At 44.5% G+C, this 14,951-nt stretch overlaps 1 protein-coding gene across 4 annotated transcripts in view; it reads right to left on the bottom strand.

Moving 5' to 3' along the window:
- Positions 1–1,922: 1,922 nt before the first annotated feature.
- The window catches only part of dpf1 (double PHD fingers 1), a 46,149-nt gene continuing 33,120 nt past the window's right edge, over positions 1,923–14,951 (bottom strand). For all 4 annotated transcript variants that reach the window (XM_088627713.1, XM_088627712.1, XM_088627711.1 and 1 more), the window contains exons 9-12: positions 14,154–14,273; positions 12,267–12,379; positions 11,065–11,146; positions 1,923–10,445 (exon numbers count right to left, since the gene is read on the bottom strand). In XM_088627713.1, coding sequence (XP_088483839.1) covers positions 10,375–10,445; positions 11,065–11,146; positions 12,267–12,379; positions 14,154–14,273 — 386 coding nt within the window. In that variant the 3' untranslated portion in view covers positions 1,923–10,374. The remainder of the gene's footprint in view (positions 10,446–11,064; positions 11,147–12,266; positions 12,380–14,153; positions 14,274–14,951) is intronic.

Genomic DNA, 14,951 nt, shown 5'->3' with positions numbered 1-14,951 from the left:
CGCATCGACTCTTCGCCGTCCAGCTGCTGTGCTCCTAAGACTGGGGGCTCTGGGTCCAATCTAGGCGCCCCAGACTTGAGGACCATGACGAGAGGGTCGAAGTGCCGGTCAGGACCTCAGAGCCGCAGGCAGGCCGGCGGACACGGGAGGTGGGTGCGTTAGGCTCACAGGAAGCCCCCGGGTGTTGTCCTGTAGGACTGGGGCAGCGACCGGCAGTTCTGCAGTCTGTCAGGGCTGCCCTAAGAATCACAGCCTTGTACAGCTGCACTCAGTGGCACAACAAGATGAGCACATCGGGTTACCCTTCGTCCACGCACAGGATTGAGACAAATTACCATCAGCTTCACAGCACAGTCAGGAAACGGTTAAAATAAAATCCATGTTGGCTTTATGGGGCAAATATAAATACCTCAACCATCTCCCACTTCATCGGGTTGATAAACCTGGGCTTGGGCACTCTCGGCTATGACCTGGCTCCTTGTGTCCTGTCCTCTACTGAAATCAATCCCTCCGTATTCAGACGCAGACTAGCTGCTATTTTTAGATTATTTTTGATTTCCCTCCCCCGCCAAATCCGAGACCGAGGAACATTTATCACAGACACTCCCCCCCCCCCCACTCAGACTAACAGCCCTGTTGTCATGGCAACCACCTCCAGCCTAGTTATGCAGGGCTCAGCTCTGATGAGGTAATTGACTGGGAGCCTCATCTCATCTCCCCTCCTCTGGCTCCTGTGAGGGGGGAGAGGGCATCTGGGGCCAGCTGTAATGAAACCTGGAGCTCACAAACCGGGAGTCAGGATAGTACTGGGGGAGGGTGCTCTTCTCAATTTATTCATGCTTTGTATGATTGGAATAAAGGTGTTGCATCTCCCATTGTCCAGAAGGTACGCTGGAATGTTTCTAAATTCAGCCTGAGACTGAATGACTGCACAGAACACATCACATTCAGCTCTGATGGGCTGAATGGCTCATTTTAGTCATAAAATTCTCATTCTCATTTCTACAGTAACATTTCTACAGAATCTGGCTACATCATTTCATTTACTATCTACACCTGCTGAACGTGGGTAGAGGGTGTTCTTTTAGTGCTGTGACCACCTGCCTGGGAGGAGAGGTTAACACACACACACACACACCTTGCGGTGGGAGTCCTGCCCCTGCCTGCAGAAGAGTGTGTGTCTGCCCAGGGGAGTGATGGGAGTGGGCTCTGGACACCCGCCTGCCCGCCAGCCGTACTTTTAGAATCAGACCGGCGCCCAGACCCGATGGGGCAGTACCAGCGCCACCTCGGCCACTCTGGACCCTCCCCACCCTCTCGTCAACTCTTTTTCCCTTCCCCATTTCACCACCTTACTGAAAATTTTATTCTTTTTTCCCCCCAACAGCCATCAAAAATGAGTCAGGTGACGCCCTCCCAGAAGCAAAGTTAGCCAGCCTGCCTGCCCCTCTCCAAGACAGCAGGTTGTCTGGTAATCCAGCACTTGATTGCCTGCAGCTGGGAACTTCTCAGCAATGTCACCTGCAGCGCATGATTTCCTTCTCATCTTAGAAACACTTCTTCTGGAGAACACGGCCTCTAATTGGAGGTACAAAATGAAGATCACCACAATGGAAGCAGAATGTTAAGTAGACTGGTTTCTGATACTCGTGCATGACAACATGAAAGCTTCGTGCTAAGATTTCCCCATTAAGGTTTCCGCTCCTGATTTCACCGTTGCTATTTGTGTCTCCTAGACATGCATTCCAAAGCAAACGACTATGCACCCTACATAGATGTGGCATAATCTAAAATTAAATGGAGGTACAAATGCAGACTTATAATGCATTATAAGTTATAATCATTAAAAGTCAAGGAGAACTATGAGCAAAGAAAAATGCCCCTGCCCTCACCCCCCCCACACACACACACAAGAGTCCAGGTACAGGAGTAACAACTTTTATTTCTTTTTAAAATGGAAAGAACCCCTCCCCCCTCAAAAAAAAACCCCAAAACAATTTAAAAAAAGTTGAAAGCCCTCCCCCCCCCAAAATGAATTCATGAATGTACATTTGATGAAGAGAATTATTTTAAAGCATTCCCAAATTCAGGACCAAGAAGAAGAAAAAAAAACAACCAAAGAAGAGATTTGATCTCTTGGAAAACCGATTTAAAACAAAAATCTTCACTTCATTTTCCAACGCACAGAGTTACTGAAAAAGGGAAAAAGAAACACGCACACCCACGGGTCATAAAAATTTAAAGGTGCAAGCAAAGAATCACAGCACAGTAATATACAAGACCAGCCCTGGCTCACTGGAGTGCCTCACTGGAGCTAAGGTGCTTGATGGGACACTCCCTCTTCCTCCCTAGCTGTTCCTCCTGTTGCTGTTCCTGCCCAGCTCTGCGCTCCAGCTGCCCAGGCAGAGGGAGAGCCTGGAATGAGGGCCTGTCCCAGTCCCAGCACAGGAGGAAGTGAATGGGATGAGGGAGCGATTGAGGAACGGCAGTCTCTGCTTCAAGATCTGTCTAGAACAGCTGCTATCAGTAGGCGTGCCAGCTGCGCGTCCACACTCGGAACGCCCAACTGCACAACGTCATCCCCAGCGGAACCCCAGCTACGACCCCCTCAGATCTCTCCTTTTTTGTGCATGTTTGTTTGCACACTTATTCCAGAGAAAAAGATGTGCACAGAAGATTATTAAATAAAGGCTTTATATTCCCTCTCGTTTGCATCTGTTCTCTAGCCTACTAGAGCGCGAATGCAAAAGAAGTTATTTAGAGAGTCCAAGCTGAATTAGTAGAAATACAAAGGGAAGACAATCAGCATCGCACATAACACTATAGTTCAGTAACCTCCTTCCAGGAGGTTACCTTTGAGGAATTTTACGGGAGGGTTCATTTGATTTGAGAGGGGGTGTAGGCGCAGAAAGACGTTGCTCTGTTTCCTTCATCATCAGTGGGAGAATGATACAACAGAAAGACAATACTGTAATATTGTAAGGTACGAGGACAGTCCTTTCGTTAAAAATGCACCAAGCAATGGTGAACAAGGCAGTGCAGAAGGAAGGGATCTATTGCCATCTGCTGGTGAGAAACAGAGACACACCAAACTCGTACAGTAGGACTGGGCTCCCCAACCCTGGTCCAAAAGAACCACTTCTGGATTTCCTTTCCATACGGAATACTGTCAGTGCACCAATGGGGATGTGCTCTCTACCTGGCATACTCAGGGCAGTGAATATACATCTGGGGTCCTCTATCCCAGTCCTGGAAGGACAGTGAGCCTGCCAGTGAGGCCAGACTGAAATCAACTCATTGTGGGCTGAGCTACACCAGTTTTATCACTTTCTCCCAGCTTTCTGGATCCTACTGATTTAAAGACACTTTAGAAATCTTGCAGACAAATTGGATCTCTGGGACCAGGATTGGAGACCCCAGGACAAGTCACTCCAGCCCAGCTCCCAGTAATTAAATTCATTACATTATGCTCTAAACCTCCAATCGTGTTCCAGTAATACTGAATGCATATAACTATTTTTTTTTATTTACTTGAGCTGAATATTTTCATATAGAAAACCATTCAGCAGACCTGTCTGTTACAAGAAGACGAGGTTTAAAACTAATAGCCTCTGGCTAAGAAACATATCTGTGGTACGACTCGGTAATATACAAAGAAAAAAGCAGATCCCAGCCTTGATTTTTGAATTGTTACTGTTCACGGGCTATTTGAGACAGATCAACGGTGGCAGATCGATTTTAAAGGAACAGATACGTCGCATGTATTTTCCACCCATTCGTCTTTCATTGCTGTCGCCTCTCCCCTACTATGTGTTTGAGCAGTATTCTCTGCTGCCACTTCTGCCTTAACAGCGGCTCTCGCTGAGCCCAGGCAACATACCACAGCTTCTGAAATCAAGATTCTGGGAGCTGCATGGAAAGAAATGAAAAGGGGACATATGACATCTGTCAGTGATGCACAGGCCAGAGTGCAGAGCACACCCACACTGCCTTCTTGCTTCTGATCAGTACAATTTCCAGCCATTGCATTCCAGAGGTCATTTCAGAAGCCATTTTTAGGAAGCCTTTTTTTTTAAACCAAGAAGTCAAATTTGGATTTTAATAGTTTCTTTCTACAGACGGAAGATGACTAGATGACTGGGATACGGATATCAAATACTTAAGTTTCGAAGTTTGTTGAAGTGAATTGAGCAAAGGCTGGAGACCTTATCTCTACCAGCGGACTGGTTTTGTGGTGACCCCTTGAAACCAGCAGATAGCCTCACGTGCACATATACACACATAGCGACTGCAGTGCACTCCAGAAATACTAGGACATCTCTGTGTAGAGAAGGAACAAAGAGGCAAAGAAGAAAGTCAAAGCTGCTGTAAAACACAATTTATACAGGAAGGTACGGCCGTGAAAAACTGGGAGGGTTGTGCAGTGAGGCATCCTTAGAGCAGACACACCGCATACATCAAAACACTAACAATTCCCTTGCAGGTTTAAAGTGCCAGTATGACTGAAACTGTCTCTCCACCTCCGTGGGGTAAACTAAACATTCAAACGCTGCTTCACCTACTTTCGTGCAGGAAAGGACAACCCAGTTTAGATCCCAGGCCCTGCGGGTGTCTGGCCAGACACAGGGAGGCACTGCTGAGTGATCGGGCAAGGGCTCTGTTCACAAGCCCCGGGCAGAAGCAGGCTGCCCCCCTTGGCACTGTACTGCTCCACAGCCTGTGATTCACAGCTCTATGGCTGGACCAGGGTGAAAGGCAAAGGGGTAGAGGAGCTGCTTATACTGTTCTGGTGGTGGGGGTAATAAAGTAAAGTCCAGGCTAGAGGCTCATCACACAGGGGATCATCCTGCTAGTTCTGTCGCATCTGGAAGTGCTGTAGCATCTCCATGACCTCCAGGCAAAAGTTCTCACCCTGCCCCACACACACACACACACACACATGCATACTGTATACATTCTGTCCTTATCAGGGATTCTACAGTTGTATGGCACAAGCAATGGAAACAAAGCATATATGCAACAAGCACAAAGAACCTAGCAACAAGTTCATAGAGGAGATTCATCTGGCAATGCAAAGCACAACATTTTTTTTCCCCCAAGTGCTCTCCATTTACATTTTTTACAATGTACGCTGAAAAGGTCCTAGATTAACATCTGATATTGTGGACACTGAAAGCTTTATGGCACAACAGTGAGGTGTCGTAGCTAACCTCAGCCTTCACAGCCGATAGAAGCTGATATCTGGCCCCTGTGGTCCTTTAAGAAAAGTCTGGACAGGACAGCTGGATCGATTAGATGCACATGAGCAACTGCTTACCTACAGGAGCGAGGTGGGGGGATGGCCTCCCCTCGGTTTTAACCCTTCTTCTGTCCCCAGTCTTGAAGTTTCTGGTTTGATCTGCTCTGACTGTCCAGCACCAGTGCTCAGGCTGTGCTGCAGGTGCGTTTTGTTTCCCAGGTCTTGTATTTTGTTTTAGACAGTCGTGTCAAACAGCCAACATCTGCTAGGCTGCAAACAAGAGGAGGTCATTCACCCCATCAAGCTCATTTTGTTCCGTTTCTCTGTTGAGACGTAATGGTTGTACTAGAAAAATACAGCACTTTAAACCCCACAGAAATACTCAGAGTAGCCTAGGGAGCTTAACCTGCTGGGGGGTTGGGAGGAAACCAGAGTACCCCGAGAAAAGGCCACACAGACCTGCTGGTCAAGCTGGGAGTGAACTCAGGACTATGAGGCTGTAATGCAGGAGTGCTGACCCCCCATTTAGCCACGTCAGTGGCTCAGCTCACTCGGGAATCGGCAGACCTCAGCAGGAAGAAGCCGTTTCAGCAGGGGACATCCCCCTGGAGCATCTTTTCAACAAGGAGCTCTAATAATTGATACGCTTATCAGCAGCAGTGACGTCCATTCAGTTTCCATGTGGTAAACTCTGAACTGTCATCCACAGTGAACCCAGAGAAAATGTCCTAGGAATTCTGGAATGCACTTTTTAAAGTCCGTTTTTTCCAGGTTTCTAGTACCATGGAGTTCCTCTGCAAAACCTTCAAAGTACAAAGAAACTCTTAATAAGACGATGAAGCAGTAGGGGGAGCATCAAGTCGTAGAACGCAAACAACAGGTACACTTATACACATTTTGGGAAGAATAATACTTCAGAAACCAAAGAACACACCCCTGGCATGGTAGAAAGCAATCCGAAATAAAAAATAAACCTGAAAACCCGCACATCTGTGTAACACTGGATCCAATGGCGAGTGCCCGAAATGGGAGAGGTGTGACTCTGAGTTTCCATGTGGCTCAGGAGACTTTCAGAATCTGAGAGCACTCAGGACAGAGGCTGAGAAACACAGGTTAGCAACAAGGATTTCAAATATACGCCATAAAAAACCTCTTATCTAAATGGCTTTGGATTATAAAACAGATTCAGAGAGCGTTTTAACGCAAGCTTGCAAAACACACAGCCATACTTGTTCTAAATTATTATTTTTCTAGCACACAAAGCGCAGTCAAGCATACGGTAAAGAGCCCATTCTAAGTATTTAAAATGTGTTCACAGGCCTGCAAGGTTAAATGCATAAGCTGGCTTAAATTTCGACACCACTGGGAATTTTAAAAAATAAGATTTTAGAAATTAATAAATAAATATTTGTCTTTTGCCTTTTAAAAAAATGTATTTCAATATAATTCTCACAGATTTGATGATAACGCATCGAATTCAATCAGAAAAAATAAATTATTTAAACCTCTGGGAGGGGGGAGTGTTACAACCAAGTTATTGCGAATTAAGTGTGCTTTTTCTGCTCTTTTCTTCCAAATGTTTTTTTAAATTAACGACATGCAAAAAACGATAAAAAGTACAGCCACCATTTTTAAAATGGCGGCTGAGTATACCCACATACACGCACACATCAACAGCACAACAAATTCCATCCACTTCTCAGCAATTCAATATTGGCTATATAAACAAGCTGGCTTGGAACACTGTCTAGCATGGAGTTCTGTAATACTGCTCAGAGATACTGCACAAGGCCCTCTTGACAATACAAAAACCCTTCTCCCCTTCAAGCTGTTACTGATTGCCTATGAAGCTATACAATTCTGCACTCTGTGGGTTTCTGACACATTCCGATATATACTGTATATATTTTTAGCATTCAAAGAAGCAATTTTTAAAAATGACTATTTTATGCGATTAAAATCCTCAGTCCCTCGTACAAGAGGGATACAAAGAAGAGGGATGATGATGACAAATGCCACTATCATCGGCCGCAAACTCCAGATCTGATGACGCATTTCCATCAGATTTGACAAAGTCAGTGCTGCGTCAGCTATCGCTCTGGAACATCACCAAACAGAGGGACACCCACAGCCCTGGTGACTGTGAAACGCTTTCCCTACTTTTCTCAGCAAACGCATGGCCTTGTGGGCAGTCATATCGAGCAGGCTTCTTCTGCTTTCCTACAGAGGAAAGCTCTCCTGTGACTCCATTCAAACTATTACTCATTTATTTGGCTTATGTTTTTATTCAAAGTGACTTACATTCTGTACCCATAGCTTTGCTGTGTATTTTGCTGAAAGAAGCCAGGTGAAGCATCTCGCTCAATGGTATAAGAGCACTGTCTCACCAGGGATACAGACCCACAACCTGCCAGTTATAAGTCCTAAACCCAGACCACTGCTGCACAGATGACTGCTGAGCACTATATCCTGTAACATTAACTCCTGTATTTCCTTGTTAGCAATCTTATACCAGTTGTCTGCTGTGCCACCTTTTGCAGCTCAATTTTTTAAGATTAGGGAATATTAAAGGATAAAACTGGATAGGTTGCAATACATTTTGAATGCCATTACTCCCTTATAAGCCACCTAAGATAACAGTTTACGAATAGGCAACCAATCAGTAAAGTGCGACTGTAAAAAAAAAAAAAAAATTGACACTAGCCATTATTAAAAAAGAATTTTAAAAAATAGAGGGGTGCACAAAATTAATAAATTACTTGCAGAATATGAAAGATAATCCAAATGATATTATTATAGGCGGGTAGAGACGCACAATAATGTTCACATGAGAGCTACACACTGTTCTATCTTGATCTACAAATACATCGACTGATACTGCAACCCAGAATAAGCAGAATAAGTGCTTACCGCAGCCATACTAATTTCAGGTTTCCTGGATGGGAATTTAAACAGGAATCACAACAGAGAATAACTCAGAGCAAATGTCATGGATTTGCAATGAATGATAAACAAAGGCAGAAATCCCTCCTATTGATTAATCATTTGTTCTGTGTTACCAGCGGGGGCAGGAAGGCAATTCAGACTTGTGTTTAAATGGAAAAATAAAACATTGAGCTAATAACGAGATTGCAAGAGACACTCTGATGTAGGTCATCTGGAATCTTGCAGGAACGATTAAAAATTCAAATTTATCCTGCAAGACTCAATACATACGATGCAATTATCGAGAAGACAGGAAGCACTATTTAGAAAAACAAGAAACGTTTGGAAAACCCATAATTTCCATAACCCTGCAAAAGCCACAGACCAGTTTTGCTGAGAAAAATAGCCGACATTGACCATATGTACATACTGTAGCATTTTGTTACAGGAATGTTTGCCAGCATTTAAATTCTTTTCCTCTTCAATGTGGAATGATTTCTCCTTTCATGCTTTTCTTCAAGCTGGGACTGTGTAACAGATGGCCATGTGGTTAAATAATTTTAAGGTGATGCTTAAACATGAGAGGAATTAATCAAAAACTTAGAAATAAGGACGGTTTTCACACGACTCTGGGTCCTATAAGGTCTCAATCACTACTCCTTTTGAAGCGTTCAGGTTCAGTTAATGAACAGAATACACTGCAGAAAGGAGACTTGTGAAACAATCTTGCACACATACTGCACAATTCCAAAGTCTTTTAAAGGTAGGATTCAGAAAAAACACAGGGCAGTCTAGTATGCACCTCAGTCAGTTCTCAGAAATGTAACATTCAACAATCTGATAAAATACTCAGCTGCGATCTTGTTCTTATTAAGGCTGATTCTGTCGAAGTTGCTAGTGTACAAGACGCCTGTCTGTCTTTCATGACACAGTCTGAGGAGGAAGCAAGGGAAATTAAGCCAAATCGGTACCAGCTATACTGATCTGGATTACAGGAGAAGCATCTATATGGGACACAAAATAATTGGAATTTTTGACACCGATAACGGCAACTAATCAGCATGCCTGCCACCACAAAGGCACATAAGAATGAGGGACTCTCTGGGGAGTCTGGCATCCTGAATGTCACCTTTGTTCATTTCACATTATCGTGCTTTCTGGAGACAAGACGCACCCTTTATGTTGAGAGCCTTTCCATGTCACTCCTCCTCGTAGAAAGCTCTACGTGTTGCTCCTGTCCTGTGTTTTGCAGAAACCATACCATGCAGTCACCAGTCAGCCTCTGCTTTTACAAATAGGGCCCTTTTTTATCCCGCAACAGAACTACAAAGCTTCTGCCCCAGTGCTAAAATTAGTGCAACACAAAAACAGCCAAGCTCAGCGTATAGCATACTCAGTGGCAGGTCTGGCCATCAGCACAGGACTTGAGGACACTTTGGTTTAGGCGAATCAACTAGCTGAGTGACTTTATGTCATTCCTTTAGAAGGAAAATATTTTCTCTTCCACTTGCGACATTGCTGCAAGTATGTTTCCAAGTCCAAATGACTTTGGGAGTTGTTCTACTGAACTCCAAGTATTTTATCTTCACTGTACCTGCTCTGCAGGAAGAGATGCACACCTATAGCCTGTGATGTAAATGCTCTTTGGATAGAAAGATAACGCGTTCTTCTTTTGTTTTGCTGTACCTTTCCTGTGCAACCACAGCTCACAACAAAAGACTTTTCTTAAGACTTTTTTCTTAAGCAAAAAAAAAAGTTCTGTTCATAGGCCGACTCGCTTATTCCTGTGTGCCCGCTAATAGAAAAACCATCACAGTGCAATTTCAGTTGTGGATCAGAACCCAGAATTTTGGTTTCAGTCTACAGAACCTGCCAGAGGCTCATCTATATCTTGGTTTAGATCAAAACAAAAACACTAAAAAGCTAAAAGCTCCGGATTTTTTCCTTGGGCAGAGAAGATGTCAAGGGAAGTGGGTCAGATAAGGAACATTATGAAAGCACCTGGCCGCTGTGTGTCATACTTCATAGTTGTGGGTTGTTAACACTGGGGCACAAGCTGAATTAAGATAGTGTGTCTGTTTGCTCTGTTGGAATGTGTAGAACCTGCAGGAGATTTGGAGTTTCTTCATTGGCTGAGAGACAGAGAAGGGGGTGTGGCCTTGGGCTTCGGAGTAGGTGTGGCCTGGAGATTTCAGGGCACAGGGCGTGGCTTAGGTGAGGGTGATGTAAGCTGATGCCTTCTCCTTCAGTTGTCTCAGACACAGGTGGCAACTCCAGCTCCCTGTAAAGACAGCCGAGGCATTTATTTTATTTTGTTCTTCAGCAATGCTCAAGAAGAAGCACTCAACAGAATCTTCAGAATTTCGGAATTCAGATTTGTTTTTAACATCAACCCTAGATCTCCTTGTGTCACAATGCAGCAAAAGAAGGGTTGACCACACTACTACACAGGTTAAAGCGACTTATTCATGTTTAGATAACACAATCCTTGTGGATTAGGCTCTGGACTCAACTGTTGTCCCTTGAGCGAAGTACTTTGTCCAGATTGCTTCAGGCTAAACAGGTGTGTAAGGAACACCAGCATCACTAGGGGTAACCCTGTAATAAACTCAAACAGATGGTAGGGAAGCATCACTCTTCCAGTACACTCCATTATATAACTTTGATCCAACCGGTGCTTCAATTGCACAATTGACATTTAATTTAGTGATTGAACCCTTCTGCCAGTAATTGCTTTAACACTTAAGGATCAGCAGGAGCGAAGATCTGCAATGACAGAGCTACGGTTGATGAACTCTGGAGCACTCAGGGGAGAGTCATAAACTGCAAGTCCGCCTGACATGACAGAAAGCGAGATGCACTCCAGCCACCAGGCTCTTCACTATGCTTGCGTTACTTACCCTCTGGGGGTTCTGCCATGGGGGGGCTCAGACAGTACATGTGGTATCCTCTGTCACAGTCATCGCAGAACAGCAGCTGATCCTGCCCAGAGTGGAAGGTAGAGACAGGGAGATTCTGAGAGCTGCAGGTCGTGTCCTACCACTACCGGAGCGAGCTTCTCCAATATCAAATCACAGCATCTGCTATGTTTGGATTTATGCCAGCATTATGACATCTACCGTGTTTGGATGATGCTGGCATACTTAACACTGCCTTATACAAGTGACTGTATACCAGAGTTCAGATGGATCAAACTGATGCACACAATTTCAAACACCAAACTCAGATGTCTGGTTAAAACAGTGCAACTGAAACCTGAGACTACAACAGTGGAAGACTACAACTTTGGCCAAGACAACAGGTTCCTCAATAGCAAGTTTACACAAGACAGCTACTGTTACCAGCTCTGAGCTATAGCTATTGCGCTGTTCTAAATTGATAAACCACTTCCTTGATGCACAGGTCCTAAGATGACCATGTGATCTAGTGAGAAATAGATTGGCTTTCAGGAGGTGAAAACTGTGCTTAACATATTGTGTGCTATTACTGAATCATCTCGTGCCCCACCTTATGCTCTGGATGAGACATCAGAGTCCTGATAGCACTGACTGGCCAAAATATTAGCCTCTCCGAGTCAAAATAACTCACTTTCTTCGGGGGCAGACAGTGTGCAGCTGGGCTTGTGAAGCACGAAATTGATTTCCATCACCTTCTCTGGACAGAACAATAACCGGAGCTCAATCTCAGCTCAGTCTCATACCCCATTATCCTTAATACAAGCTCAGACGAAGGCAATCCTACTGCAGGAATGCGATGGGACAGGGCTTCAGATATTTCAAAAATCAGGAAAAGAACGCATCCATTAGAAAATGTTTGTTTCAAACCTCTGTGGAACAAGTGCTCGCTCTTTTCAGAGACCGCAACATGTTATTTAATGTCGGTTCTTAATATTTTAGCCACTCAGAATGTAACAGCGCAGCAGCAGCTCATGATGTCTAGTTTAAAGCAATATGCTAAATGAAAAAAGTGATTATAATGGCGCGCACAAAACAGATTCAGAATCTTTTTTCCTACTATGCTAAGCTCATATGCTAAATACCAATCTGAGCAGAGCCTTCGGAGCAGAAAGATGCTTCTCATTATGGTTGTTACTGCTACTCACGTCGTTCTCTGAGGTTCCACACAGGCTGCAGGACTTGCACTCAATGCACTGCCAGCGGTAGGTCCGCACAGCGGCAGTCATGTTCACTGTGAACTGCAGGCAGGAGGGGTGACCTGGCAGAGAGAGAGGCACGGTCACTACAGCTGGCAGGTCCCTGCTTGTTCAGACATGTGTTGCTCGTGTTTCTGGGGGACATTCAGCCCTGTCGCTCCCGAACGGCGCAGTGCTCCCCTGAGCTGGAGACTCGGGATGTACCTGGCAGTTTTTTAAAACACGTTTCAGAAACAGAATACAGTTTTCTAATGGATGCTTTATTTCCTGATCCTTGCATTCCATTTCTTTTATGCTTAGGTTTATTCTGCATTCATGGTCTTGATATACCCTTCCAATGTACAAACCTTCGGGATACTTTGAATGAAGACCATTGTAATTACTGTTACAATCTTGATTATTAATAACTGTGTTTTTTTAGTTTGCTAACAAATTTCACAATCCCCCATTTATTCATATTCCATGATTTTCCTAGACACTGACTAGCAATTAGGTATCACCATGCTTTCCCTCTGCTTGACTCCACTATAACAGCACCATTACACATAATTAAGCTTTACAGGCCTGTTCTGCACGAGGAGCAATCCCCGTGATCTTTCCGGGCCAGGTTCACAGCCCTCTTCCTCAAAAGGCGACAACATGTCAACCAGCACTAAAAGACGTCTTTCATCTTCGGGATTATTTGAGTTCCAGCTTGCTGCAGGGGGGCGTTGCGATTTTGCTGCTGCTGTTTCTGCCTGATCTGGTGCTTGTGGCTTGCGAAGCAGCTCAAAAGCAAATGGTGAGAGAGGGATCCAGGGGCCCTTGGCTGAAAGGCATTGATTCAGCACTGGGCCACGACACACATTCACACACTCCTCTTGGCCCCTTCAGGACCTGCTGCAGCTGAGCGTGGTCGTATATGCAAAGCATGCGATTAGAAACGTGGCGATTAAAGAAATTCAATCACAGGCCGCAACACCCAAATGAAGTGTCGTCTCCTGGCTTATTCCCCTGTACTGAACACCTACTGCCAGCAGAGTGTTTCAGTCACGGCAGGGTTAATATTGCTTGTCAACAGGCATGATCTTGAAAGTGTACCTCTGTAATTAGCCACCTGTCTTCTACTCCTTTTATATAACGTGTTTAGAAAGACAGCTTGTCAGAAGAAGAGTTAAAAGAGCACAATTAACAACATACACCAGAAAGATGCGAATGTTAACAGGAGCACAACCCATTTTAGGACAGAACTGTGGAGTTCTCACACAGCCATAAAGAGTTCCCTTAGGAGTGCCACAGGATCTGCGTCTTGATAATTTGTTACTATTCAGACTTAGCTGGTGCCTTTATTTCAGACTTTACTGATGGAGTTTATTTTTTTCCTAACAGGAAGAGTCTTTGTTACTTCAATTTTTAAATATTTATCAGTGTTGACTCCACACTCTCTGCTATACCCACGAGGACTTCTTGGAAGGATGTTATACATATCAGTCTAGAGTGAAACAGATATATAACCGACACACAGCATTTTGTTATATTGGGTTCTGGGAAAGTCTCCACCTAAGAAGTACAGCACAGGCAACTGAAGCTCCATCTGTCGATCCACCCACAGAGCAGGGAGAGAACAAGTGGCCACATTGTGCTCTTCCCTGCACCTCCTGCCTGCCAGCCTCCCTGGGTCTGTGCCACACTCACCTGTAGGCCTTAAATCTGTCCTAAAAAAATGCTATACTGTATATTGAAACAAAATGTAAATGGATTTGATTCCTTGCCTCTCATTTCTAGCCTGGACTCAAATGTGGGAGGCGCGCAGGTGGGTGAGGGTGTGTGTGGTTGATGGGATGGGTTTAGGCTTACCTGATCGCCCACAGTCAGCACAGGAAATCAGATCCTCCGGGCAGCCTGTCTTCTTAGAGCCGCCCAAGCAGAAATCACAATAGCCGTTGGGAATGACTGATCCATCAGGGGCTTTCTTGGCTGGAAAAGAATTTCGGGCAACTCTGAACAATCAAGGAGAGCAACGAGATCTCGTGAAAGAGGGACTTTTCAAGGGACCAAATCATAGATTTAAGCCTCCTACTGACAATGACAAAAAGGGAAGAAATCACCTTCTGTACTTGTGATGCAATTGCAGATCTTTCATTTCCCATTTGAGCTCTATGAATTGTCATTCTAACAGATTGCTGCTGCAACTCAAGCTCCCCACCCAAGGAGAAAAAGTAACATAAAGTCATTGTGTTCTACCCCTTTGGACCTCTCGTGATAGTGCAGGGTGGATGTAATGAATTCCACTGAATATTCTCTATCAGTGTAGCTTACCTATGGGACATCACGACTAGCTTTTTGCATACAGCAGATTATGTCAACCTGGTCCTGGAGACCCTGAAGGGTTTTCTGTTTCATATTCCAGCTGAGTTCATAATTACTTAATTGGACCACTTGTTATCTTAAATCGTACAAGTTAACAGGTATTGGCTGCTTAGTTGGAAATTTAGAGACAAAAAAAATGTGCAGTACTGTTTCTCTCTAAGACCGGGGTTACACCTGCTATACGGGAATATGACTGTACTACCTGATTCACTTCAGAGACAGCTGGTATAAAAACAGAGTGCAAAACTGAACTCTTTGACCTAGGATCTTCCAAACAGTGGGGAG

The sequence above is a fragment of the Lepisosteus platostomus genome, chromosome 4 (assembly GCF_059453375.1).
Source record: "Lepisosteus platostomus isolate fLepPlt1 chromosome 4, fLepPlt1.hap1, whole genome shotgun sequence".
Classification (NCBI taxonomy): Eukaryota; Metazoa; Chordata; class Actinopteri; order Semionotiformes; family Lepisosteidae; genus Lepisosteus; species Lepisosteus platostomus.
The sequence above is the reverse complement of the archived record's forward strand: the minus strand, read 5'-3'. Positions and strand labels throughout refer to the sequence as shown.